The following is a 26913-nucleotide window of genomic DNA, read 5'->3' as shown; positions in this document are numbered from 1 at the left end:
CCCACGCTCCCTCTCTGAGCTCAGGAGAGTCACTGCGGACAGACCATTAGCCGATTAGCCCACCCCCACCCCCCTCCTCTCCTTCCAGCGTGCTGGAGGCCAACTAGAGATCCCATTCCCACCCACCTTCCTGGACGCCGCCCAGCCCACAGCCCGACTACAGCTGCCCTGGGATGGAGGATCCATTGGAGGTCACGGCTGAACAGGAGCCAGAATGCCATTTAGGCTTTTGAAATCCCCCCCTCCCCTCCCCAAAAGCTGCAGCGGAATCCGCACAGAAAAAAAAACCTCAACCTCAGGTGAGGTGACGTCATTGGCTGTGACCTCTGTGGGTGGCGGGCTGTCTGCGAACGGCTGTAATTAGCATTTAAGCATGAAAGTGTTTGTGTTTGCAGGGGAATTAGAGAGTCTGAACCAGCAGCAGCAGCATTTCCCCGTGTGTACGCGTGTAAATCGGGCTTCCGCTCAGAGCCAAACCAATCCCACCTTTCATCCCAGTTCCACTTGTTCCATAGAATCCAGCTGATAAACCCCCCAAACGCATCAATTTATATTTAGAAGTTCATCGTTTTATCCTCCTGCCCCCCAATTGAGCCTTTTCCTACAGATTTTATACAGATTTTTATTTTTTTTTGTTACAAATACAAATCTGCCAAATCCTTGTGCTCAGAGCACAGCCGAGGTGCACAAACATGCCGGTGGTTTCAGAGCCGGAGCAGAGCAGCACATTCCTCAAGTTGCACATTACTGAGTTACCGACGAGAGCGCAGCGCCCTGGCCGGAAAAATGCAACGGCAAAATGGGCTTTGCCCCCCCCCCAGATTAAAGTTAAAAAATAAAAACACTCACTGGGACTGTTTTTAGTGGGAAAAATTGGTTCCAGGTTACTGTGCTTGAAGTGTTAAACACACACATACACACACCTCTCACATGAGCAAAGGGGGCAGTTGATGGAGGCCTCGCTGTGTAATTAACTCAGAGCTACCTCACACACACACACACACACACACACTTGTCAGCTCCATTAACTGCCATTTTCATTTTTTCTGCTGTGGTATTTATGTGGTTTTTCCTGTCAAGGGGGGCAATAGGGGGGGTCTTGTATAGGATATAGGCTGCTTTAAATGTTCTGCAGGGAGACGGAGGCTGCCTTCCCCATCACGCCACCTGCGTTTTCCATTACACCTCTCTCACGTCTGGGCCGCCGCGGCGTGAACGTGGCGTGCGGTCGCATTCGTTTGGCTCCGGTATCCACTGTCGTCACGTCCGCTGCTATAAATCAGCGCCGCGTCATTCACTCAGGCGTGAGCCGGGAACGCGCGTACGGACGAGGCCTCGCGCACACGCGGTTTCCGTCGCGCCACCCGCTGCCAGATGTGCAGTTTTGTATTTGCAACAACACAGAAAAAAAGTCGTTTATCCATCCGTCCCAGGCCGAGCTCGGCTCGCTTAAAGTTGCCAGGAGACCGTACGCCGCACACGAGAGCCGGGGAGGTCGCGCCCGGGTGTGTTCTGTGAGTCCTTGACCTCCCGCTTCCACTCTGTTGATCTCTGGCACAGGCCTCACAGGCTCAGCTTCACAACGATGTGACAGAGTGGTTTGCAGGACGACCCCTCTCCCCCCCCCATCACACAGTCACTGCAGGGTATTTCTGGTCACCGGTGACACTGGATCCACTGGTAGGTGGAGGGCACGGGGATTGGAGGGGTCTGTACCCTCCCTGGGCGTCCAGGAAGGCCGCGGGAGGGGACACGGGGTGGGCGTAGCCGATGTACTGTGGGTGCAGGAACTGTCCTTGATGAGGCATGATCTGCGTGGCCTGCTGACAGTTGAGCACGGAGAAGTTGGTGGGCATGTTGACGAAGACGCTGGCGTCGGGGGGCAAGCAGCAGGAGGCCTGCGCCCGCATCAGGGCGGGGGCGGCGGGGCGGGGCACAGCGGCCGGGGCAGAGGAGCTCGACGAGGTCGCCGTGCTGGACTGACGCGATGACGAGCCCCTGGAGGTGCTCGTGCTGGCCATCATGGGGATGGTCTCCAGGAGTCGCCCGCTGCCAGACCCACTTCCTGTTCCTCCCCCCGATGACAGCTCCTGCTTGGGCCTCAGGCAGCGGCAGCAGCACACGGCGACCCCGGAGCCCACCAGGATGAAGGCCACAAACACAGAGCCCACGATCAGGAAGGGCACGTAGATGGGCACTGCACAGAGAGGAAGTTACAGTTAGAACATACATCCATACATCAAATCAAACAATTCTGCAGGGATCCGAACAAAAGACGCGAGCAGAAGTTGGAGTAAGAATGAAAGGTGTTCTGGGTCCCCGGGGAGCCCAGGGCTCATTAGCAGTTATTAACTTTGTTTTGATCTGTTTTAATCCTCAGCCCCCTACTGTTTCCCCCGCCTCCTTGACCCCGCAGACCTGTGTGTGTGTGTGTGTGTGTGTGTGTTTGTTCGGGTGACACCGACAGCCAGTTATTAGCAGATCCCACCCCCCACCCCGGCTCTTTATGACCAACTCTTTGAAAATCACTCGCTCATGCTGAACGCAGCTCTTGGCCCGCGCTTAAAGGACGGAATTACCGCTGAATGACTTAAGGCAGCTGGAGGGGCGGCGAGCAGCGGCGGGCCAAGTTTATTTCACTGACCTTTTCTTTCTTTGACGGCAAAAAAAAAAAATCAAAGTAAAATCAACAAATCAACCTCAAAATGCGCTGCTCTTCACCGTAAACAGCTCGTTTCTCTGTTGTCTTTGTTGCCAGAGCACCAAACTCCCACTAAACCATTTTCTTTTAAATCATTACGGAGTAAATGGGTCTTGGCAGAGACTGACTGGTGTGATGAGGTGTTCCTCATAAACCGTTCCTTCTCCTTCTGGCCCCGTGCAATCACCCCACCGACACAATGACGACCGTGTTACAACCTAAGTGATTAGTAGTGTTTTATTGTCCCCATGGGGCGCAGTTGTTTTCCACCCTGAATGTGCCCACGTCTCCTGAAGCGTAACCGTACGCCAGAGAGAGGGAGAGGTGGCACCCGGCTCCGGTTTCCTATTGTCTGTTTGAAATGCATCCGTAAAGCGCTGAGAAACTCTTCAGAACAGCCATCAAAAGTAGCGGCGCATTAAAAAGGATTCACTTATGACGCCGGCTAAGAGCTCGGGGATGTTCATCTGCCGAGGTGACAAAAGACAAAGACCAGGGGCCACATGAAACAGACCGAGGCCTCCGCCGGCCTGGCGGTGTCGACTTCAGAGCGCCTCACATCTGCGCACCTTTCTGTAAACAGGTCCTGAGAAAGGAATCTCGGAGAGAGCCCTTAATCTGCACTTAACTCGTCTCCATCTTAATATCTCAACTTACACTCCCCCCCTTCATGGATGACTAAGATTAGTGATTAGAAACAGTATCTTGTCTTTTATCGCACTGTGAACACTCTCCAAATGCTGCCAGGGGCTGATGAAGCAGCAGCGGGGATGCATTCACGGCCACATTTTCTCTGAATCCTCTCCTTTGCTTGATGCAGAATGTGACATTATTGGATTCTGGCTAATGCTACTGTGCACAAGCAACATTTTTCTGCTGCTAGCGCTGAGTTCTAACTGCTTTACTCTAAGGCGATTAGCCCAGCATGTTGGAAGGTCACAAGTCTTTGACGTCCAAGGCAGGAATGAATTGCTGCTCCAGTTTAAACGCTTACCTCACGCTCCCGTTTGGCAGTTAGCTTGAATTTTCAGTGTTAGCTTCGTGCACTAACAATAACGACTTGAGCTAAAGTCAGGGGCTGAAAAACAATCCTAACAGTGATGGGAAGTAAATCAGTTTCATGGCAACAGATCTTTTCCTGTGCAACATAAAGGGCATTTTAAAGCAGCCTACAGTTTCGGGCATGCAGAGCTTCATCCACGTGTGAGTTTCTCATCATTAGCACATGCAGACCCTCCCGCTGTTCTCTCTTGCACACCTGTTGCTGCAGCAGCAGCCCTGTCTCCCTTAAGCTCTAGTTGGGGCGCAGCCTTCATGGCTGGACTCTGCCTTGCCTGTTGCGGGTATCCCACAGGCATTCTCTTGTTCCTAAATACCATATGTTCCTCTGTGCAGCACACATTAATAATTTCCTGTAAACCCCACTGACGTCCCATGTATCTTTCCCTGGATGATTTATTGGCTGCAAGTGCAAGAAGGAACAATAAAATACTGTTGGGAAAACTGATTTTCTTGAGCTATTTTGAGTCACACTGGCTGGGGGCCAGTGTCTGAAATGCTTATATGTCTTCCAGTGGCGATAAGGAATCATTAATGACGGATTACCTTCAGGGGAAAAGGCCTTTCTCAGATGTCTAAAATTTGCTCTGTTTCTGGAGGACTCTTATCTCCTTGTTGATCTTTAATCCCAGCTGTGATGTGGCTCCAAGGATCTTAATGGTAGATTAATTTATAGGAATGTAAGCAGGATGAATGCCCAAACAGGGTGGAGTATACTTAGTCTAATCACTCCAAAAGTTGTTGTTGTTATTTTTTTTTTTAAATGAATAAAGAGTTCGCCTTTTTCGCCTCTTTTAAAGGCAGGCTTGCGGGATCACTGCTGGGTTTGGGATTTGACGGAAATCGGACATCGTGATACAAAACGCAATTTGCGTGTGTGTTTCAGTGTATTTTAGTAGCTGTCAGCGCCTCCGGTGAGCCACCGTCCAAGATCCGGTCAAGTCCAAACTCGATCCCCGTGGGGACGGCGTGATCTGAGCCCCAGCCCCTTCTTGTACCACCACGGTCCGGAACAAACACTCCTATTTATAAGAGCAGCAGCAGACACGGTCTGCCATTTGTGAGTGCAGTTAAGTGTTTTTTTAAGGGGGTCTGCTCCTGTCTTCCCTGCAGCTGTCGTTGCCAACGGGAGGAGCCGGCAGATCGAGCCCAAACTGGGAGATCCTGCCGTACTGTTGGGTTTACGAGCGGAAATTAAATCCCGTGATGGCTCTGCGTTTACGCATGGCGTAAACATGCAAGGGTGGAAATAAAAGTTTACCTCAAAACATTGTAACTGGGACATTTTTACCCCAAGAAACATGTCCTGTTCAGTTAAACTAAAACGAAACAGTTTTGAACAGTTTCTGAACACCTTTAAAAACTGCGTGACTGGTGCTTTTATTGTGGTAGTCTCCATATCCCCACATGCTCTATCTTGGATGAAACAGTCGTACGTCAGCTTAAGTAGTTAAAATAGTACTGCTGTGGCCTTGTACCTGCATCCGACTCCTTATTGTCCTTGTTTTCTGCCCCGGGTTTCTGAGCCTCCTGGTCGTTCTCGCAGCTGCCCTGATCCAGCCGCGCGTCAACGCTGGAGCAGCAGTAGCGCAGCTCGCATTTCCCGCAGCAGATGATCGCGTCCTCCGCGTCGATCTTCTCCGGACACTGGAACCCTTCTTTCCAAGCGCCTTGGGAGTCTTGCCAGCCGTGGCAATACTCCCCGCTGGCTTTTACGTCGATGATGACCAAGAGAAGGGTCACGATCACGGTGACATACGTCGGGAACCCTCCTCCGTACATCCTCGGCCAGGTGGCCGCACGCTGGCGCACTGATGGAGAATGAAAGGATTTAACTCCTCGCGTCAAGCAGACTTAGTAAGTGGAGTAATAAGGTGGGTAATTGCAATATGGGGAGTCGAAGGAATGAAGTGAAGGAGAAGCGGTCCACTCAGAAGCTGTCATGTATTTGCAGAAATCCCGTGCGTAATTCAGTTCCAACGTCTCCAAATGACTCCGCAAAAGTTGCTCTCCAAAAGTTACACGAACCACACCTCAAATAAATTTGTCCCGGAAAAAACACTGATCTTACAAGTCTATTCAAACCTCCAGAACTGAATAATCTCCTCTTCGGATACCGTCACGAAGGAATTCATGTTTCCTTTCGCCTCTTTAAATGGAATCGCGCAAACGAGGAACCCACCGCAGTATTCTGATCTAGGCTGCTGTCACTTCACGGACCCCTCACTGGCAGAAGCGTGCGCAGAGAAAACCTTTCAAACTTTACGGGCTCCCCTTGCATTCTTCAGCGTCAAAGCCGGAGGGGGGCAGGTCTGGGTCAGATGGACCGATCCAAAGCGCGCAGTCTACGTCAGAATGAGAGGGGCGTGTTAAATGTCACGCAAACACGCATTTAAACTAAGCAGAAGTGGTAATGACTGTTGTAATTAGTGTCACAAAACCAGGAGTAAAATTCTATTGATGACTGAAAAGGTTTTGATCCCCCCCCCCCCCCGATCATTTTTAATTCGTCATGTTCACGTTAGTCACCTGGTGAACTGACATTCGATTCTAACCGACAAACTATTTATCAGTTGAAGTTAATGCGATTTATGCAATTGAGAGACTTTAAAACTACTTAATGAGCTGTGAGCTTGTATATTTTGTGAAGACCAAAAGTTGCGCTTCCAGGCACCTGACCCGCGATTACTTAAGGAGATACGGCGACATCTAGTGGACAATTACGAAATCACTCCTCTGCAAACATTTTTAAAAACACTTCTAAAATTTTGTAGCATTTTTGTGGCCGCGTTTATCTATATTAAGTCATTTTTCTTAAACATATTTATTAAACGTAAAGCGTATTACATGTAGAGGCTTTACAAAGGAATACAGCTACAGGGTAATAACACCACAACGTTCTTCAATGACCCTGAACTTTTTCCAAGTATATTATATATTTTAAATACATATAAACATCTACACGTTTATGGTTATGTATTTCTATTTAACTACATTTAGTATTTCCGTTTAGTATTCCCGCTTCCTATCTTTCCCGGTATTTTATTTCCCATCATGCTTCACGGTGAAGCGTTGCCCATAGCAACAGTAGAGGAAGTGACGTTGGATTATGGACGCCTTGAAAAACGTCATTCAATTTTTGAACACAAAAAACTCTGAAGTGAAACGTGAAGGTAAGGGTAAAAAAAACTATTTTATGTACTTTATTAGTGTACGAGTATCTTGCAGTTAAAAGAATATTTTATGTAAATGGCTAGTAACAAATACTAGCATCGCTGGGTCGACAGTTGCTAACTTTTGGGGGGACGCTTTTCTATCAGATTCTGTACCAAACACAAGTAAACAGCTGACCACGCGTTTATTACAGAGATTTAACCAATATGTAATGTTGTCTTTGACCAGATGTCGTTTGCAAAAGTTGGGCGTCCACCACACGGCAAAGGAAAACGAGTTGTTCGCATAAAGAAGGCACCAGCTCCTAAAAAAGAGTGGGTGGTGAGTTTTGAGAGTTTGGTTGTCTTGGGAACCAGTGGTGCATTAAGGCCTTCTTGCAGACCATTTAGGTTTGACATTTATCCTCATAATCTGCTCGAATAAAGAAACGACCGCATTTTGAACGTAATTTCCAGCGAGGTGGTCCTTCACAGTCTTCCTTGTTTGTTTCAGAACACTGTCAATGACCTGTCTGTGTACAAGCTGACAAATGCTGAGCTGGTAAGGGAGCGCTACCACTCCAGTCAGACATCAGCCATTTGACTCAAACCACTGACACTGACTACATTCTTCCACCTCCTATGTAATTAAACAATTAAACAAGTATTTCTTCATCAGAACCACCGGCACGAGATTCACAAGTCCCATAACAAGGCTGCAGCTCAGTGGGAACTGAAAGAGAAAGCTTTGAAGCGCCGGTTTAGACATATTGGCAGCCCTGCTCCTTTAGACCAGGCCAGCATCAGCATCATCAGGGAGGTTTGTGGGCTCCTATTAACCTTTTTGAGAGAGTTTTTTCCTTTCTGATTGATTGGTAAGGATGATGATGTGGTTTTACTCCTGCAGGTGTTCTCTGATCAGCTGCTGTTAAAGGATGTGCTCGCTCGTTCAGACAGAGCCCTGGCTGTGGTTAAGGACTTATTCGGAGATGCTCCACACATGCAGACAGGTAGAAACTGTCTGCTTCAGTCACAGAAATAGAAGCACAATTTTATTGTTAAATTGTTTGTTTGGAAGATTTGAAAGATGTGGTTTTGCAGGACACCCCAGTGTGACAATGGCTCCAAAATGTGACTCTGACTTGCCGCCGCCTGAGCATCAGAGGGTAGAACCTCCTACCAGACTGTCTCTGATAGACCAGCAGGTCTGTAAATGCCTCGACATATTCATACATATGTCACACTTTGATATTCTTAAGTGCAATTATTTTTCTTCAGGCTCTAAATGAAGTAGATGTTTGGGAGGAAGAGTGCAGTGATGAAGATCCCTGCCCTACTGCCTCTTCAGACTGTCATGTAATCCAGAGGTACTGATGTCTCCATTAGCAAACGGTGGCTGCGTCTGCAATTTGAGAATTGAAATTAACCTGATTACTGCTAATGTGTCACATTTTGCAAAAATGGGATTGTAATGCTTTTGTAGAGCCAATCTACAAAAAATGAAGGCACGTTCCAAAAAAAAATCAAGCCAGCAAGTTAAAGACAAACCCAAGTCTGAACATAGCGACAGAGAGGATTTTCTTGCAACCCCGTCCACAGCAGGCAAATCACCAAATCCCACAGGTAGGAGTGTGTCCTCAAAAAAAGGAAGTTAAACTAAGACCATAGCACAACTCATCCCAACTTTTTTGGCAGCGCTAAACGCCACAGTGACTGTCCAGCGTGTTCAGCCCCGACAAAACCAGTTAGAAAAAGAGAAAGAGGATCCATCAAACCTGGTCTCTCAAGTCCTGAACCCTGAGCTAACTCTCAACAAGTCAGGTAATCTTAGAATGGAATCTTTTATTCATAATGTGCAATAATATATTGGCGTATCATGACCCTGTGGCTAAATTTGCATGTATTTTTCAGGAAAAATCCAGAGTGATCCACGCAGGATCAACAGAACACGTGTCTCTCAGAGTTCAGAATTGACTGGCTCATCTGTTTCATCTCTCAACGGAGACCAAACCAGTCTTCAGCTGCTGCAGGACATGTTGAGCCATGTGGAGGCAGAATTGGACACTGTGATTCTTGACACTGAATCAGCCCCAAATAGACAAAGAACACATGCAAAACAAGGTCTGACAGGGTTCTCTGTCGCCTTGGTCTCCACTCTGGGACGTTTAGTGCACCATCTCAAACAGGTATGGCAGGTTGCATTTACATACTGTCTCATGACCTCTTTGATCTGATATGTTAGTTTCATACTTATCCATTCATTAAATGTCCCCCTGTACTGTCTGCAGAGGGACGAGGTGATTCACAAAGATGTCCAGGAGAGACAAAGACTTGAGGAGGAGTTGAAAGAACAGCGAGGGCTGATTAATGCTCTCACCACTGAGACGATGACCCTGAGAAAAGACGTTGCCGCCCTGCAGGTGAGAGAGTGCATTGTCTTAATCCACCGCTGATGGTACGATTGCCCCATTTGAGAACACGCAGGCCTGCAGCGCCCACACACAGCCAACAAATGCTGCTTCCTTTTCTCTGCTTCCTCTCTAGGCCAGGTTGCAACAACAGACAGCTGAGATGGAGCAGAAGTTGGATGCCATGGCAATGGTGATGGGAGGACTTGGAGCGCTGCAAATCCAAGATGACATACACCAGGAGCCCAAAGTCAAAGCTGCGGGTCTGTTTTGTGTGTCTGTGTTAAACAGGAATACAATATTCCATCAGCATGCCTGCCTTTTTTTTTCTTCGTTTGAAATCAACCAATCAGCCAGTGGACCATTTTGACCAGTTTAAATCCTAACTGGTGCATAATTTTGTCATTACATGTTGTAGTTTACCAGCAGACGCCGGCTGCTGAAAGAAATCCCCAATCAGTACGATCATGTGCGTCCCCAGCCGTGCTCCTCTCCCCACCTCGGCAGGGACATAAATGGCAGCAGATGCCAGGTAAGAGCCCAGTTCAGATCTGATCTTAGTTTTATATCCTGCCATATTCACCAGTTCCATCTCTGTCCTCGTCTTCAGTGACCGGTCCTGCACCACCACACCGCGCCTGCGGGTCGGCCCCCAGTCTGGCCAGCCTGCCGCCCACTTCCTCAGTGTCACAGATTGCAGACTTCTCTCCGGAGGCCATGCTGGCTGAGATCACCAAAATTAGCAGAGAGAACGAGGCGATCAAGGCCCAGCTTAGCCAGGCCAGAGACCTTGGCCCGGCATCTGGAGGAGCACCTGACAGTGAGCAGAGAGGGCAGAGGGCCAGCAGTGCAGGAAGCTTCACGACACAAACCGAGAGGAGCGGTGGTTTGAAGAATCACCAGGGTCTGGCTACCGAAGGACAGATGCTACTTACACAGGTTAGATGGAGTCTTGTAACACACCTCATTCTGTGTAAAATTTCTTTTTTTTCCTCTAAAATATACATTTTCTGCATCCATTGGGCTTTTTATTAAATACAAATCTATTTTGTTGCATTACTAAGCCACAAGGGGGCCTCAGGCACTCACTTCCGGATTGATCATAGCAGCCTAATGTTTCTTGTGCAGGAATCATCGTCTAACCTCTCTGTGAACAGTATCGAACAGCGCCTCCTAGAGATAAACAGGCAAAGTGCCGCTGCGAGGGGTCGACTGTTGGAGCTCATTGAGCAACAGAAGCAAAACGCCTCATCGGTAGTCTCTCCCTGTGCCTCGCCCGTCCCTGCCTCTGCATTCAGTCCACAATACGCAGGTACAACGGCTTTTTCTGGCATTCTGGATTTGCATTAAAACACATTCACTTATGCAATCATTCACAGCTGGAGGAAGAAGTCCAGATGCGTCCATGATGCTCCCAGAGAAGGCATTTCTGTCACAGACCGGCAGACATGCGAAAGAGTTGGTATCCATTTTAGTGTGTGTGTCGCTATCAGGCTAGTAATTAGATTGAAAGTCTCATAATGGGATCTGCTTTGTTTTTCAGATTTGGCATCCCTGGGGTGTCCTCGCAGAGTTTTAGAGGAGAGCAACGTGGCAAAACACAGGTACACTGACTGACATCATTGGGTTTTAAGTTTAATATGATTTCACTACCTGTACAGTCTGGCCAGGCTCACCTAAACCCCATATCACACCCTCCTTTTTGTCCCACTACAGATGGACAGAGAGAGACATCGAGAGGGGTGGTTTTCTCTGTCTTCTCACATGAGATGATAAGAAGAATCTACCTGAGGAGCTTCTACGAATGTACTTTTTTCATGTTTTTAAATTCTTTTATTAAATATTGAATTCTATTTGAGACCCTCTTTCCCTGACAGTAACGAAATAGTTATAAAATGGTGCTTAGGTGTAAAATACTTATACAGTTTTAGTAAACGTGTTGACACTTTAGGAGTCCTCAGTAATTTTAACATCGTGTAATTGAGTGTAGAAGAGAGGAGAGTGAAGCGGTTCAGCTCGCACCATCTTTAAATTAAACAGGGTGTGTAATGACAGAGCATCATATTTACAGCCGCGAGTGTGATGCGGCGGCTGTGGCTCGCAGACGCTGCACAAGCTGTCCACAGAAGAACTTTGTCTCGTTACATGTTTCTCCAAACTGAAACCGCTTCACCGTCTGGTGTCGCCTCTCATCTCCGCTTTGCTCCCAAACCGAAGCCGAAGCGCTGTGTTCCACCGGTTCTGCTGCTTCCACAACGTTCCGCTGCACAGACCAGTGAATGGGACCGTTTGGCAGGTGTCATTACAAGCTGCTCTGTAACCGAACGCTTTTAGAAATCCAAATTAAGATGACTTATTTTCGGGAGTTTTGCGTTTTTCCCTTTTTTGCTGGGGGGGTGGAGGTGATGCTGAGTGGGAAGAAGAACCCTTCTGGTCTCCAGTCACGCCGAGAGCACATTGTGGGCTGCAACAATGGTCAGCAGCCAAATCAAAAGGAGTAAATATTGGAGATAATAACAGCATAGAGGCATAAAGAAGCCAAGGATGGTCATAAATGTGGGGTTAGAGGTCACCAGGGAGACGAAGGGGAAGGCAGGAGGGCCTTTTTGTGACCTGCCTGGGTGAGTGAAGGACAGGGTGAATGGGGATTAACCCCAACCCAGTGGCTTTCAATGACAGCCCCTCTCCCCTCCAGACCACTGCAGGGTTCCCATGTGATCGTCTCCTCAACAGCACCTTTATCTGGCTCTCTTGTCCTCACACACCTTTCCATGTGGACATAGAAATAGGGGTGAAACAAGAATCATTTTGAGGGAAATGTGCTGAGAAAACAAACAATAATGATCAACAATGATGTGGGCGGTTAGTGGAGGGGGTGAATTGGGGGGGGGGGGGGGGGGTTGTTTTCTTTACTCATTTAAATCTGCCCCCACTTCACCTCAGTCAAGGAGGCTGAAGTCGCTCAGAAAAACACACACACTAAAGCTTGTGCACACACTTGCTCACTGTTGCCTTTGATACCGTCTAAAGTGACATAGGCTTTGTCAGATCATCGTAGAGGCTCCTCCGGGGCCCGAGCAGGAAGTGTGCACCAAGCCCTCTTCATATGGAAGTTCATCTTTAAGCATCTTCTGAGTTACATGAGCAATGTGACACTTTTGCTGTGCAGCAATGCAGAGAAGTTGGTAAAAGTTTTCGGACTTTTCTCTGCGTCATGACTTCAAACAACCTCACACCTTGAATTAATCACCATATTACGGTTTTTAATTATTTTCTTCCGTACAGTGCTGCAGTGTTGCAATAAAACCACATGGGGGCGATATTGGGTCCGAAAGCTTGTCATGGACGCGTAAATATTGGCAAACTAATTTATACAAATAATTAACAGCAAAATAACTGCATCTTTCTTGTGATGGATATTTAAGAGCATTAATTTGCCATTTTCCCACATTATTTTAATGTAGTGCTCGCTTATATTTCCTACAAAATTATTTATTTGAATTAGTAGCAAAATATCTGATATGGGCTGTATGGCAGGAATGTTTATTATCCGTATATGTAATATTTATTGTAGTATTTCGTTCTGCTTTTCGTCTTTGGCTGATATTATGGAGTGTAGTATCTGAAATCTAATTTGTCGCGGATTTGCAGTTTTGCACGGTGTTTAACTACCCCCCCCAAAAAGCCCTTTGGTTAGGAAAACATTAACTGTAACCAGTTAACCTGTTTACCTGTGGAATGCTGCGAGGTGTGGGAGGTGTTTACGAGCGTTCTGCAACTCTCCGCTCGTCGGTTGCTGCGTCTCGACTTGCTTCCAACGTGTTGCTGGCACAAAATTCGGAACACGTATAAATAAACAGCTTTTCTGTGCGCATGATGAGTGACGCGTGTGTCAGAAGGCGTGCACGTGTGTTTATGCGTGTGCGCCCGTGTGCACACAGCTGTGCAGCGGTTCTGATCTGAGGCGGGCTGAGAAAATATTATTGCAAGTGTTTATTATTGCTTCAGTGTTACACAGTGGGAGCGTTTGTGTGCGTGTAGAGGTGGTACTTTTGATGGTGGAGGTGTGTATGGGGGGGGGGGGGGGGGGGGGGGCCCTTCTCTGTTTCCCACCGGCCAGCGCCCCCCCCCCAGCCTCTGTCCCATTGCACCCTGGGTAATCGGGAGTCCCATTGGGGTTGATTAGTTCCGGCTGGATCCCAGATAGAGTTCTGACAGGCAGGAGAAACGAGGTCTCAGCGTGACCCCCCACCACCCCCACAATGGGCAAAACAGGGAAGCGCTTTTAAAGAACTGCAGCTTGACTCTGCCCCCCGCATAGAAGAGTTCGATTATAACCACAAAAAAACGCATGACGCTGCCGCACAGATCCCATTACTAGTGTCCGTCCGCGTGTAGCTATTACCGCCGGGTGAGTGGGAAGCCTTGCCCTCTTTCCGGACGCGGACAGGCCGAACCCTGACGCTAACGTCTTCTGAATGCCGCTGGGAGACGAACGTCCACGCTTTGCTCAGTCTGTTGCCTAAAGAATTTGCTGCAGGCGTCGGGACGGGACGCGGCGCATTGTATCCCTCCGCCCCGACGAACCGTCACGTCCACTGCGGTGGACACCTGTGGCATGAACTGGCATCCATTACACACATTCCTCCGCATCGTTCACACTCCCCCACCTCCCTGGCTCCATCCTCTAGCTCCCCTTTATTTCCCACCAGGGTTCCCCACAGCCCCCCTCGGATCCTCTCTTTCTCCGTCTCTCCTTTTTCTCCCTCTTTCCCTCTTTCTCCACACATAATTGATTAAGGGCTGTTTTCATAAATCAATTTGGGATGCACATCAGTCAGCCCTGAATGCAGGAACCCCCCTCTGAGCTGTGGTATTAATGCACCTCAGCATGCTCTGCCACTCTCACTTTATACACACACACACACACACACACACACACTCTGTATGGTTTGCTTTCTTTGCTGGAGATTTCAGGCCTTCACAGGTTGCCAAACATGAAAATGTGCAAATGTTTTCAGCACTTTTGCAGACGCTGCGACCTGGAACAGACACACACACACACACACACACAGAGTTTCCACTGAGTCTCAACAACGCACACTCTTATGGAGGAAATGAAGAATGTGGGTGTGAAGGACAGGGTGGTGGATGGATTAAATGTGATGGCAAAAGCAGAGGCGAGCTGAATAAATCCCTGTTTTCAAAGACGCGCCTCTGTGCTGGTTCTAACTCTGCTGGTTGGTGTCACTGTCAGCTTCATCTGCCTTTTGTTGAGGATGTTTTGACATCAGTGTAACCATGACACCAGCCTCTCTCATTAGAAAAACTGTGGCGAGTTGCAGGGGATTCTGGGATCACAAGGCCGCAACAGCTGCAACTGATATGCCTGACGTTCCCCTTTCCCTTCAGCCTGGATTTTCTTACACTCTGCCCCCTTCTCTCTCTCTCTCTTTCTCTTTCCCCTCATCCTTGATCTTTATTTCTCTTTTATTACCTCCTTTGTAGCCTGTTGCTCAGCCTCTATTTGTTTCTTGTTCTTTTACCTTCCCTCCAGCTTCCCCCCTGCCCCGCTCCGTGCTCCGGGGTGTTGGCTTTAATGGCAGTGAAAGCTGCTTTGCCTTAAAAAACAGTTTGTCTTAATGAGAAGGGGAGGCCCAGGCAGTGAAGAGGGGGTGGAGGGTCACAGCTGAAGCCAATTGCGTCCCTTTCCTGTCTGCGCTGCTGCGGGCTGGGGTCAAGCTCAGGGTCACGCTGCCCCTACAGGCCGACTGGGTCCCGGTGCCGGTTCTTGTGTACAAGACTGTGTGTGTGTGTGTTTTTGTGTGATAAGAGACGAGGGGCAAGAGGCACATCTGTTTCTGATCTCCCAGAAAGCCTTGCTCTCCGGCCCTGGAGGTGCTGGCGTGCCAGTATGGAAGTGCAACGGGGGGAGAGGGCGAGTGAGTGGTCACACGCACACGGGCACGCTGGGCTGTGATGGGATGTGTGCATTTTACAACCGTTCCCGCTTGTGCTTCCTTCCTGTGGCGCCCTTGTTTTGAACGCTTATATTGTCAGAACGTTCTTGTAAAAGTAATATTCTATTTTGTTCATGGATCCAGAAGACAAAGATGTAATATTTTGGCAAATTTCTGGGTAAACTTTTAATGGCGCTATAAGATTGAAAGCAGATGCTCTGCTAAGTTAAAGTTGCTCACATTCCCATCTTTTAATTCATGAAACGTCCCAAAGATATGAAAAATAGTTTCAAAAAAATGTTTTTTATTGCAATAATTGGGAAAAAAAAGAGGAATTTCATGCCTCCTTGTCAACCTCTCCTCCAAAAGAGTGTATTAAGTAGCATGACCAACGCAGAGCAGAACCAGAGCTGTCTCTCTCTCTCTCACACACACACACACACACCACACACACACACACACACCACACACACACACACACATGTTTTTCTCAGTATTTTGCACACATTTGCTACATGATATACAACAGAGCCTTTTCAAAATCCTCCTTTTAAGAGCTAATTTTAGTCTCTTTCGACCGCAGCTTTTATCGGTTATGATAAGATTGCAGGCTGCTCGGTGGAGTAATTGCTAACATCTGGAAACACTGTGTCAACAACAGTCTGCAAAACACACAGGAGGTCAGATGATCCGACAAGTTGTAAGCAAAGCTGAAGTTTGTCTGTTATGTGAAGCACTTGGCGTGGAAGGTCACGTTCAAAGTGAGCTCACTAGAGGGGAAAACAGTGATTTGGCTGCGACGAGCGCCTTGTAATTGGATTTTATTCCTCGGTCTGAATGAGTTTGGAGGACGGACACACTTCGAATGTAACAGATTTCAAAAATAAGAGCTGACTGCACCGTTTCTCCATTCCACTCGCAGCTCCCTGTTATGACACTAATATCGGACTCGAATGTCCTGCTAAGACTCTCGGTTTGACACACCTGAGCCAGTAAAGTGAAACCCTCCCGCCAGGAAAAGCTATTCCGCTCTGCGTCTGTACACCCCCCCATCTCACTCCCTGAGGCTCTTAAACTGCCCTGTTCTTAACTTCTCCCAAACCCACCACCTCATCTACCACCACCACCACCCTCCCCGAATCAGTCTCCTGTTCCCCTGTCTCAGGCTTCATCCCAAAGGCCCCTGAAGTCACCGAGCTTTGGAGCCCCCCCCCCCCCTCCCCCCATAACCCTGAAAGGTTCTTTACAGCCCTGTCATCCCTGCCAGAGTAGTAAAAAACACATCTGGAATCACACTCTAGGTTCTATGCTCTCACCCCATATTTAAAGCGCCCCCCCCCCACACACACACACACATACACACACATACACACACACATCCCTCCATCTTTGCACACCGGCTCTCAGCGAGGGCCGCGCCACAGGGAAAACACTCTCGTAACGAGCTACAAACACTGAAATAACACAGTCGGCCAAAGTGAGATGTTTCTAATGAGGGTTGGAGGGGAGCGTAACGGGGGGGGGGGCACGGAAGGTTGGACACGACAAACTGCACACAGCTGAGGCCATTTTGGATCTCGGGTGCATTCCCCCTCCCTGCTCCTGTATTCTTTCATAAGAGGAGTTATGACCCCGCGTTCGCTCTTCGGAGCGTTTGTGTGAGAAAGTGTCTGCTGGTCTGAAGCGTGACTATATATACATTTAATAAGGGCCCGTGCGGTTCCGTAATGGGCGGTTGGGCTGGGCTATGGCACAGGAAGGAAATGTCAGCAAGAGATAGGGAGCGAAGAGAGCGGAGAGAAAACAAATTGAGTGCTGCCTCATCTGCTCTGATTGTGCAGAGACGTGCAAGGATTTCATCCACAATACGTATGTGTGTGTGTGTGTGTGTGTGTGTGTGTGTGTGTGTGTGTTTCATTTGTAAGACAGATATTACTCTTCAGCTGTCTCCATTTTCCAAACTGGTTGCGTTAAGGGATTTTAAAGGCACCAGAAATCCATCCCATCTCTGACAAAGAAATTTGATCAGGGTCTTTTTTTTTTTTAATAAAAAATTGTTCTTGAGTGGCTCTTCCCCGTTTTACATTTTCTGTACTGAGAGGATTAATGCGGCAGGAGATTGGATTTCATTTGTAGCCAAGGCTCTTTTTTAACCAAGACCATGTGCCATTTCTTGGTGTGTGTGTGTGTGTATATGTGTGTGTGCATGTGTGTGCGCGTGTGTTTCTGAGAGAGATGGTGGGTCAGATTTCAGTGCTGTACAGAAAGAGTGAGAGAAAGGGAGAGAGAGCGGTGCTGCGGTAGGTAAATTGGGCCCTGACCCGGGCCTGCCAGTGGAACGCTCTCCTCTCCCTCTGCCAGAATCTTTTTGTTTTGTTTTTGTGCTTTTTCTTCTTCTTCTGCAAGACTGGGGGGTGGGTGGGCAGGGTGGAGTGAGTTTAGGTAGTGGGGGAATTTGTGTACGTACATACGCACATGTGTGTGTGTGTGTGTGTACTGGGGTGGTGGTGGTGGTGGTGGTGGTGGTGGTGGGGGGGGTCATTATTAACCAGCACCATCGTTTTTCTAATTTGTGCTTTGGGGAGTATTTTCTTAAGGACTGTCAACCCTCCCTGTGGGGCTTTTAAGTGTGTGTGTGTGTGTGTGTGTGTGTGTGTGTGTGTGTGTGTGTGTGTGTGTGTGTTGGGGGGTGCATTGAGTGTGTTTTTGCAAAGAAATGCTTTATCCTCTATGTTCTCATCCTAATAATGACTTTAATCCAACCACACACACTCATGTTGCCTCTGAGGGAAGGTTTTACTCCAAAACTAATATTTGAAAGTAGAGTTTTGCATTTATTACACCTTCGCCACTCGTAGCTTGACGGATTTATGCATTATGGATTGTGAATTTTTATATAAAATCGTAAATAAAATGATTAAATGGATACTTTTTTCCTCTCACGTGCAGGCTATGGAACAAGCTAAGGGTTTGTGTTATGCTAATACACAAGAGTAGTGTTTTTATTGACTAAATTAATCTCAGATTATAGTTTTGTGTACTTTTTACAGTGCAGATGTTCGCACAGACCTCTCTGTCACAAACACCCGGACCACCCGCTTCATTAAATCGAGGGGTTTCAGATCTCCCCTCTTTCCTGTGTCCTCAGCACTCGAGAGCAGAAGAAAGTTTCCTTTCTCTTTTCTTCCCTCTCAAAACTTTCTTTTTCTCCCCTCTCCCTCTCTTCTTCTGCTCTTTCTTTTCAGCGAGCCTGTTGCTCTTTGATCCCCCTCCCGCCGCCTCTTCTCTACCAACTCAACCCCTCCCATGCGGGGCCTCCGGCCAGCTCGCTGGAGCGGTTTCCTGAGTCTGCCCAGATTAATGAGTGTAACTTAGTGTGTGTGCATGCGTGTGTGTGAGAAGGAGGGAGGAGGAATGCCGTAGTGCACCACAAATTGCGATTGTGTGCTCCAGTACTGTACGAGCCTGTGTGTGTGTCGTGTGTGTGTGTGTTTCAGCTGCGGTCTCCAAGCCAAACTTTATTTTGTGGATTTTTTTTCCTGGGATCATCAAAGTAAGCGATTCCGCAGAGAGCTGGCGTTCACGTTGCATGTGGGCCATTTTAAAAGAATTCCTCTATCACAAACGCTGCTGGGATACATTTGCAATCAAGCGGCAGACGTTTGCTAAAGAAACCAGAAAGTGACCCCCAATGCTTCCAAACTGATGTTTGACACCCCGAGGGGGGGTCAGATGGTAGCCGGGGGACCCAAATCTTTATTCTTGTAGCAACCTGAGCTTCAACAATCACCGTGCAATGATTAGAATTCCTGCATGAAGACACATCGTGCTAAAAATAATCCCCTGATTGAAGCCATGTGTTGAATTTGGAGTGGCGGGGCTGTGGGGATAAGGTGATTTGTGAGCGCGCGCGTGTGTGTGCGCGCGCGCTGTGGTGGTAGGATTTGTGGAGAAGCAGCAGAGGGTGGGATGAATCAAACCAGAGGGAGAAAACAGTTTGTCTTTTCTCTGAGCTCGGATAATAACGCCACGTGAGTCCACACTGCGCCGCGTTTATTTACTCTCAGCACTCGCAGCGTACACACTTTCGCTTACACACGCACACACACGCACTCATGCACGCAGGCCCGCATTGTCCTCAGCGCTGCATATAAACACACACACGAAGACGCCTTCCAGCAGACTTACAAATATGGACATAAACATGTAATTACAACCATACACGGGCTGCTTTCCCACTCATCTATGACACACACACACGCACACACACAGATGAGAGGAGGAGTGATGGAGAGGAGCGGGATCCTAATGGCCAGGTGGTTTTTGTTAGCTTGTGTTCTACCTGTGAGCAGTGAAGGGGGGGTGAATTCGTTTTCTTGGCCAGGTATTTGTTTCCGAGAACTTCGACTTGGGTGGTTTTTCACTCGATCCTGCGTGCAGCAGTTTACAGAAATCCAGCCTCTATTATGTGATAGACAAATACTTTGAGAGCGTTTTTACACTATTGGACACGCATAAATCGAAACATCTGTGAGTGCGGGGAACACAAAACGAATTTCGGATGCACCGTGGGAGGGTGGGGGGTTATAGCTACGCGAGGCTACGCATCCCACAATGCATCGGGCCGTTTTGTCGTGGAGACCCCATCCAGGTTTGCGCGCTGTGCTGTATCGCCTTTAATTGTGTTATATTCGTTTAGGTTGGCAGCGGAGTTCATAATGGCTGAAGCGCCAACAAGCATGCGTGTCTGAATTACAGGGGTAGAATTTCTGTGTTTGCACAACTAAAATTATGTTTTACCACATTTGAGTGTGTGTGTGTGTGTGTGTGTGTGTGTGTGTGTGTGTGTAGTTCATGCGGACATGATTCCAAAGATCATGTGATGGGTTTTTTTTACTGAAAAGCTCCAGGACACTTTCGACTCTCGGACGCGAAACAGATGTGTTAAAAGGTGTTTTTTTTGTTACCTGACCAACTTCTGGCGAACTTGGCTGCATCGGTCGCTGCTTCTGGGATGAAGAACTGCATCCATGGCGACAGATGTTGCCCTGATTTCCCATTAATATCTGTTCCACAGAAAAGAATGCCGAGCAGAGAGTTCAAATGAATTTGTGCTCTGCCTGGAGCGGCCCTGTCACAACTCCTTGGGTTGCCATGGTGATGGAGGGGAAAACAGTTTGTCGTCGCGTCAGTGTTCATGTCTGAGGGTTGATGCAGACGGCGGCAGCCATTGTCATCACGGTCATGTACACGCGGAGTGCCAGGGCCGGGGCCTTGGGAACAAGCAGCGGCATTGTGAGGGCGGAGGGGGCGGGACATCCTGGGGGAGCGCGTGGTCGGACAGCGGGCTGCGGAGCAGTATCTGCTTATTTGATACGAAGTCGTCCGTTAGGAAGAAAAATAAACAGCCGGGCGTGCTGCTACCGTGGAGACAGAGGAAGAGCTCTTACTCGAGCACAACACAATATTTACAGTGCCGCAGCGACGCGCACCAACACACTTGGCGGCACGTGAACCTGCACGCTTTTGGAGGCGGGGGTGAAATCGCCCAGATGTGTGTACAGATACACACATCTGGGTGGGAAAGCAGGTGTTGGGGTGAAACCTGCTCTGGATCAGTTTTGATACACAATCAGCCAAACGCACAAATGAATCAGCTGCGCGAGAGCTGCAGCCTTTCTTTTTATTGCGAACGTCAGAGATGCGAGAACATCTCCAGGAGCTTGGTTGTTTGTTTGGATAAAAAGAAGAGCCCAGGGACCCGCGACCTCCTGGCCCTGAGCGCCGCCCTATGACTGTGACTGGGAGATAGCATCAGGCCTGCTTCTTATCAGCTCCCAGGGCCTCTGATCTGGGATCTGCCTTCCAGCGCTGCAGCAAAGAGGAGGAGACGGATGATGGCGGGGGGAGCGGGCATGTAGGCGTAGGCGCATATATGGACAACTGTAACAATAAATTGTTTGGTGCATTTAAATCTATAAAGAAAATGAAGACATGTCAGTTTGGCCAGAGCAAAATGGAGCAAAAAATAGATGTTTTTTCTGCTCTCTCTTTTAAAGTTTCTCTGCTTTTCTTGTCAAATTAGTCATAATAAGTTAGTGCCAGCGAATGCCATGTATAGTGTGTGTGTGTGTGCGCGTGTGTTGCTCTTGGAGAGCAGGCTGTTTGCGGCCTGTTTGGGAGTCTCTGTAAGTCATTTGGTGTGTTTTTTGGAGGGGGTGAGATCATGCTTCATCGCTGACACTGAGTATAAAGACGCATTGAGTGGAGTGTGGATCATAGGCCAAGTCTGGAGGTACAGGGGAAACAGAGATCCGTGTATGCACACACACACACGCGCACACACACACTCCCTCTCTCACAGGGCAGTGAGTGTGCGGGGCTCCCGAGGGCCGTGGGGACTATCGTTTTCCCCGTTAATTATGACCGTCTGGCAGGATGGAAAGCAGGAAGTCGAAGAGGGAGAGATGGAAAAGAGGGAGGAATGGTAGATAGATGATGAGGGAGTCAAAATAAGGGAGGAGAGGCAGGGGCCAAGATGGATGATGGGAAGAATGAGGGAAAACTCTGATAGGGGAGTTTAAGAAAGGATGGGGGAGTGATAGAGAGACAGGTCCAAATAGAACCATATGCGGGATGATGAAACCAGGTGCTTGATAAAAGCTGGAATGTCGGATTTCTTTCAGGTTTTTGGCTGGTTCCACTGGTCCCTGCGCTACTCTGTGTGGAACCTTTTCTTTCCTTCATCTGTTGCCATTAAACCTCACCGATGGCTCATTCCCGATCGGACCCTCCTTAAAGGAAAGTAAAAACATAACATGTATCCAGAATGCGTTAAGGTTTTGGGACGATCCCGAGCCAAGCCGAGCTGAGCGGAGCGGGTTTGGGATTTAACTGGCTCCGGGTCCAATTAGGACTGTCTGCCGCATCTGGACGCAGTTACACTTCGAGTCAAAACTCGCACTTCACCCCGCAGCTTTTGGGCCGAAGGTTTTAGAACAGCAGATATTATTTACAGCGCTGTCACGTGGCGGCGCAGATAAAATGAGCACGATGAGAGGGCGGCGAGATGGAGAGCTGTCGTCAGCGGGAAGATTTATTTTTCATGCCGCAACAGAGTTAAGCTGGAGGGGCCTTTACCTCCAACTGGAAAAATCAAGATTTTAAAACAACCATGAGCCTTTGAGCGTCTCGTATACATTTGCCTTGATAAACACTGATACGCCGCATCCATGTAGCATAAACTCTGTTATCGCCCCGGCCAGGATTCAAACAAATGCATTTATATTTCTTGTCAGAGGAGGTCCAGATTCCACAGTTATGAGCAAGCCAGCAAGAGTATTGGGAAAGACTGTGCAGTAGGTAGAATTCTGTTATTAATTTTAATCTAAATGGTTCTCTCAAGTAAGTGGATGGAAGAATTTGAAGTTTCTCTTTGCGGGCACCCTTAAGGCTTCTAAAATCATTCCCTAATTCTACTGTTTGTTGCTGTTCAGTGCTGTTGCTTGGTGGTTCTGCACTAAATCCACTCCAGTAGGACCCTTAGATGTTTGTTGAGAAATAGGACCAGTACAAGTGGCAGCGCTTGGACAAAATTAGCCAAAGTTTGTAGCTAGAATTCTGACTTCATCAGTCGCTGCTTTAACACTAAAACCATTGCAGCTCAACTTTAATAGATGGGGCCCAAACAGCAAACGATCTGTACTGGATCAGATTGGATCCCATTTGATTGGAACATCCAAACAGCAACCAGCCTGAGCCTCTTTTATGTATGGAAAATTACACATCCGTCCTCGGAGCATCGACAATCAATCACGCTGACGCGCTGGAAAGATACCAGATTTCCTTGGAACAAACAAGTCAACACTGTAAATAAAATAAAAACAAATAAATCTTGACGGGGAGACGGAGATGCTGCGCTCTTAAAAGCAACTCCCATGCAATAAAAACCAGTCGCAGAAGTCTCTGGGGAGATTCGAGGCATGTCTCTGCAGAAAAACAACATCTAATCAGAGCAGTCGCACATCACATTCCTCTTCGTGACACGCACAATCACTCCGCCTGAGGTCCGACCCCACCTGAGCCTGGATCTCTGCTTCCACAGCACAATCACTGGCAACCGGGAACCAATAACAACCGATTACCCACCATAACCCCAGCAGGAAGTGTGCTTTACATTAGAGAGCATGACAAGGACCAGTCAAATCTCCGGATATGAAGAATTCCAGCAGCAGCGCAGCGTTCAAATAGAACTCTTTGTTTCTGCCTGTGTGTGTGTGTGTGTTTTTGTTCAGAAGACATCTGAGAGAACGCTGCCATAAATCTGTCCTGCCCTTTCAAGTGGCGTGTGATATCGTCCGATGATTGGCGCTGAGATTTCTGCTGCACATGTGTGGAAATGATTGCGCATTTCCTTTTTGGCCTTCAAGAACAAACAAAGTGGAGAGTTCAGAAAAATAGTCATCACGTCTATTAATCCTCGATGAATATTTTATGCCACGGTTTAATGTGCTGCCCTCGGTAAATAAAGGGAAGGAAAATCCTTGTTTTAAGTTTTTAAGTCTAAGGAATATTATTTCCTGATGTTAAAATGCTCTTTTCCTTCAAAATCCATCAAACATATGAGTCAGGATATTTTAAAAAACGCCCTAAATGGGTCCAAAAGTTGAAAACAGTCCTGCAGTTTGGTTACATTTTTAAAAGTTTGTGGAGCCTAATTCAGTGGTTTCGACATTCCGCTCATTTATTCTTGTAAAAAATACAGTAAATTCCAACTTTTTTCCCACCACTGGGTACCAGTACCAGTTGCAGCGCAGAACTGGAGGTGTTCCTCCGTCTTAAGTAAAGGGTTCGGTGTAGACTCTCCTCTGATCCGCACATAAATCATGTCTTTGAAACTGCAGTTCAGAGGTTACAGAACACCATCATTCATTTCTCTATGAAGACAGTTTCCCATGAGTTCCGTCTGTTTTTTTTTTTAAATATAAGAATGCAGGGAGACTGAAAATGCGTCGGGGAGAAATCAGAAGATTCGAGGCCTTTCTCGGAACCCCAGATGGGCCTGCTGGGACGTGAGCTCTGCAGCTTGGTCTGATTTCCTGATCTTCCTGCTAAAATGATGCACAGAACTGTTGTTTTACCCTCCCTTGAGATTCATTTCCACTGTAAATGCATATGATGTGATGCAAACAGTTAGATGGAGCCAACGCGGGGATGGTTGAGAAGCACCTGTTGTTGGATGTGTGGGTTGTTTTAGAGAGCTGAACCATGACTGAGGGTGTTTGTGCAGAGACCAGCGGCACACTGCTGCTGTCAGCGCAGATGAACCCTGAAACTCCCACAGTGTTTGGCTTGTTTTGAGCTTGTTGTTTTAAAGAATAGGTTTATATGTTTAAGCTTGATCTTGTTGCATTCCTCACGTATCCATGCACTGAAAATGAAAAGTGGTTCATGTTATTCCGCCTCTCCAAACTAAAATACGGTGCCTCGGGCAGTTCCTGGGTGTGGTAAACCCGAATTCTCCAGATTAACAATGTTAAAAATGTATTCTGCACCATTATGTGGTTTTCATTCATGACATAATTAACTATATCAGCAGGGGTCCCTGGTCATTGGCATACACTGGTTGTTATTGCACAAAATAGCATTTTAGAAGCTCAAACAGCTGCTCAGGTGGCATTTGTGGAATTGTGTTTTACACTAATAACCAATAACTTGGTGTAAAAGGCATTAACCCTAATTCGGAATGTGTGTTTATCTCTGCGCCCCCTCTCACACCTTGTGCACGGACGCATTTATGCCAGCTTTAAAACAAAACTGAAACGCCTCGGTAGCTAACCCAATTGTAAGAATAGCCTATTTTAATATTCTACACTTACAGGCAGTATTAAGATTACCTATAAGTATGAGCTAACCACATTAGCATCATGTATTTGATTTGGCCACAGCAGAATAGCACAGTCCTTTAAAAAATGCTCTAATCTAAAAAGACTCGTTTGACATCGAATCTCGTGGTTCTCTTATGAACCCCATCTCACCCACTGGTTTCCTGGTGACTGGCTGCTGGTCTCAGCTCCTAATGCATGACGTGGCGCCTAAGACGACCCAAGAAAAACAGACAGAATGACATAATCCAAACTTTTAAAGCTGCACCTTAGCCATCCTAGCGCAGAGCCTGCTGGTTTTAGTACTTATGCGCCACAATATGGGGTTTTTTCACACTGAGGAAGTGACACAGCTGCTAAGGTCAGCAGGGTACAGGGAGCGAAGGAGAGCGCGGGTCGTTGTCATGGCGCCCAGCCAAACAATGGCTTGAGAGGGTCGGAAAGGAGACGCCGTTCAGATCCCTGGAAAAAAAAATCATACTGCCTTCTGGTGAACATCCCTGGGTGAGGTTGTACATTCACACCTGACAACCGACACCCACGCAAGTCCGGTCCCACGCCGTACAATTCGGGCGTTTGTCGGTGTAATGCACACATCGCGCCGCCCTCAGCACACCACCGCGTTACGCTCTGGCGCCGCAATACTTTCATAACAACATTTATAATCATCAAAATGACAATCCGTGTGGGCTCGGGAGGGTTGGAGGGGTGAGCGCTGAAGGGAAGAGATGCATGCTGGGATTGCGGCCTGCTGAGAGAGTGGCATTCTGGGAGGCGGTGTCCTGCGGGCAGAGCCTCTGGGGGATGCAGCATGGTTAATAGGCCTTTCATGGTCCGTCCACAAAGCCTTTTGTCCCGGGCTAATTCATCCAGCCCTGCAAAGAGAAATGGAGAGGGGGGAGGGGCACCATGGAGGGCTTTTTTTTGGGGTTGGGAGTCCCCCCTTCCTTTTCACCTTATCCTCCAGTGTGCACGCTGGACAGTGGTGCAAGGTGGCGCTAGTGAGAGTAAACCTTTCTGCTCCAAATCAACGGCAGCCTGCATCACCACGCCGGAGAAAAACACAAAATTCATGACTCCTGGAAGCACTTTTAAGAAAATTGGTCTATATTAGAATATGAAATGTATTTTTATTTGCTGAAACACACACTGGTGGGTTGGTAGACGCACATAAATACAGGTTCAGGACGACAAGAGCAACAGGTGTAAAGGAATCTCTGTTAATGCTCTCATCAGGTACATCATGGTGGGTCTTCCTGCAATGATAGAGGGGAGATGACTGGCAGCCCCCCCACCCCCCCAGACTGATTGTGTGCGTGTGTGCACGTGTGTGTGCTGAACCAGTCCAGTCCAGTCCAGTCCACAACAGCACCAGCACAACACAGCTGCACCGGAGGGCCTGAAGGCCTCAATAGACAGGGGGTCAATACAAACTCTGTGGGGACCATCGCATTCCAAATCAGGGGTAATGGAGCAGGAGGGGGGAGGGGGCGCGCTTTTCTCCTCCGGGACACCGTAGTTTTAGAAGAAATTGTGTTTGTAGAGGTTTGACTCCTCAGATTCGCCAATGTATACACAATCAATAGGATAGAGGTTGGATCTGTGCGCACGGGGGCCAAAAAGCCCTTAAATGTTGGGAGCGTGGAATTCTAGACCGGAGAAGCAGCAGCGCAGCGCCCAGTTCTGGGATTTTAGGAGCCGGTCCCTATTGTTCAGATCCCTCCTCCTGCTTGAGAAGTGGGAGGACCC

At 48.0% G+C, this 26913-nt stretch overlaps 2 protein-coding genes across 4 annotated transcripts; one reads left to right on the top strand and one right to left on the bottom strand.

Annotated features, from left to right (window-relative positions):
• Positions 1–606: 606 nt before the first annotated feature.
• LOC130513769 (protein shisa-2) lies at positions 607–6073 on the bottom strand. The gene is made up of 2 exons (XM_057012790.1): positions 5239–6073; positions 607–2197 (listed from the first exon to the last, which is right to left on the bottom strand). Exons 1-2 carry the CDS (start codon positions 5540–5542, stop codon positions 1629–1631), a joined length of 873 nt encoding a protein of 290 aa, XP_056868770.1. The 5' UTR covers positions 5543–6073; the 3' UTR covers positions 607–1628.
• Positions 6074–6831: 758 nt separating this feature from the next.
• Positions 6832–11173, top strand: spice1 (spindle and centriole associated protein 1). Of its 3 annotated transcripts, XM_057013418.1 has the most exons (18): positions 6832–6933; positions 7163–7255; positions 7427–7474; positions 7592–7732; positions 7820–7922; positions 8014–8117; positions 8191–8279; positions 8396–8535; positions 8608–8733; positions 8824–9098; positions 9201–9332; positions 9457–9583; positions 9739–9852; positions 9931–10259; positions 10449–10632; positions 10700–10778; positions 10864–10924; positions 11037–11173. In XM_057013418.1, the coding sequence occupies exons 2-18, from the start codon at positions 7163–7165 to the stop codon at positions 11091–11093; spliced, it is 2202 nt and encodes a 733-aa protein (XP_056869398.1). In that variant the 5' UTR covers positions 6832–6933; the 3' UTR covers positions 11094–11173. The 3 variants fall into 3 exon arrangements, with proteins under 3 accessions (XP_056869398.1, XP_056869399.1, XP_056869400.1); XM_057013419.1 differs by lacking the exon at positions 6832–6933 and having other exon boundaries at positions 7163–7248; XM_057013420.1 differs by lacking the exon at positions 6832–6933 and having other exon boundaries at positions 7227–7323.
• Positions 11174–26913: the final 15740 nt, after the last annotated feature.

This window comes from Takifugu flavidus, chromosome 17 (assembly GCF_003711565.1).
Source record: "Takifugu flavidus isolate HTHZ2018 chromosome 17, ASM371156v2, whole genome shotgun sequence".
Taxonomy (NCBI): Eukaryota; Metazoa; Chordata; class Actinopteri; order Tetraodontiformes; family Tetraodontidae; genus Takifugu; species Takifugu flavidus.
The sequence above is the reverse complement of the archived record's forward strand: the minus strand, read 5'-3'. Positions and strand labels throughout refer to the sequence as shown.

What these genes read in the sequence shown, in the direction of transcription:
- LOC130513769 (XM_057012790.1), bottom strand. Translation starts at nt 5,542, where the DNA reads ATGTACGGAGGAGGGTTCCCGACGTATGTCACCGTGATCGTGACCCTT. An exon ending in CAATAAGGAGTCGGATGCAG is followed by an intron (nt 2,198 to 5,238) that starts GTACAAGGCCAC and finishes CTCTCTGTGCAG; the next exon opens with TGCCCATCTACGTGCCCTTC.
- spice1 (XM_057013418.1), top strand. Translation starts at nt 7,163, where the DNA reads ATGTCGTTTGCAAAAGTTGGGCGTCCACCACACGGCAAAGGAAAACGA. An exon ending in AGCTGACAAATGCTGAGCTG is followed by an intron (nt 7,475 to 7,591) that starts GTAAGGGAGCGC and finishes TTTCTTCATCAG; the next exon opens with AACCACCGGCACGAGATTCA. An exon ending in ACCGGCAGACATGCGAAAGA is followed by an intron (nt 10,779 to 10,863) that starts GTTGGTATCCAT and finishes TTTGTTTTTCAG; the next exon opens with ATTTGGCATCCCTGGGGTGT.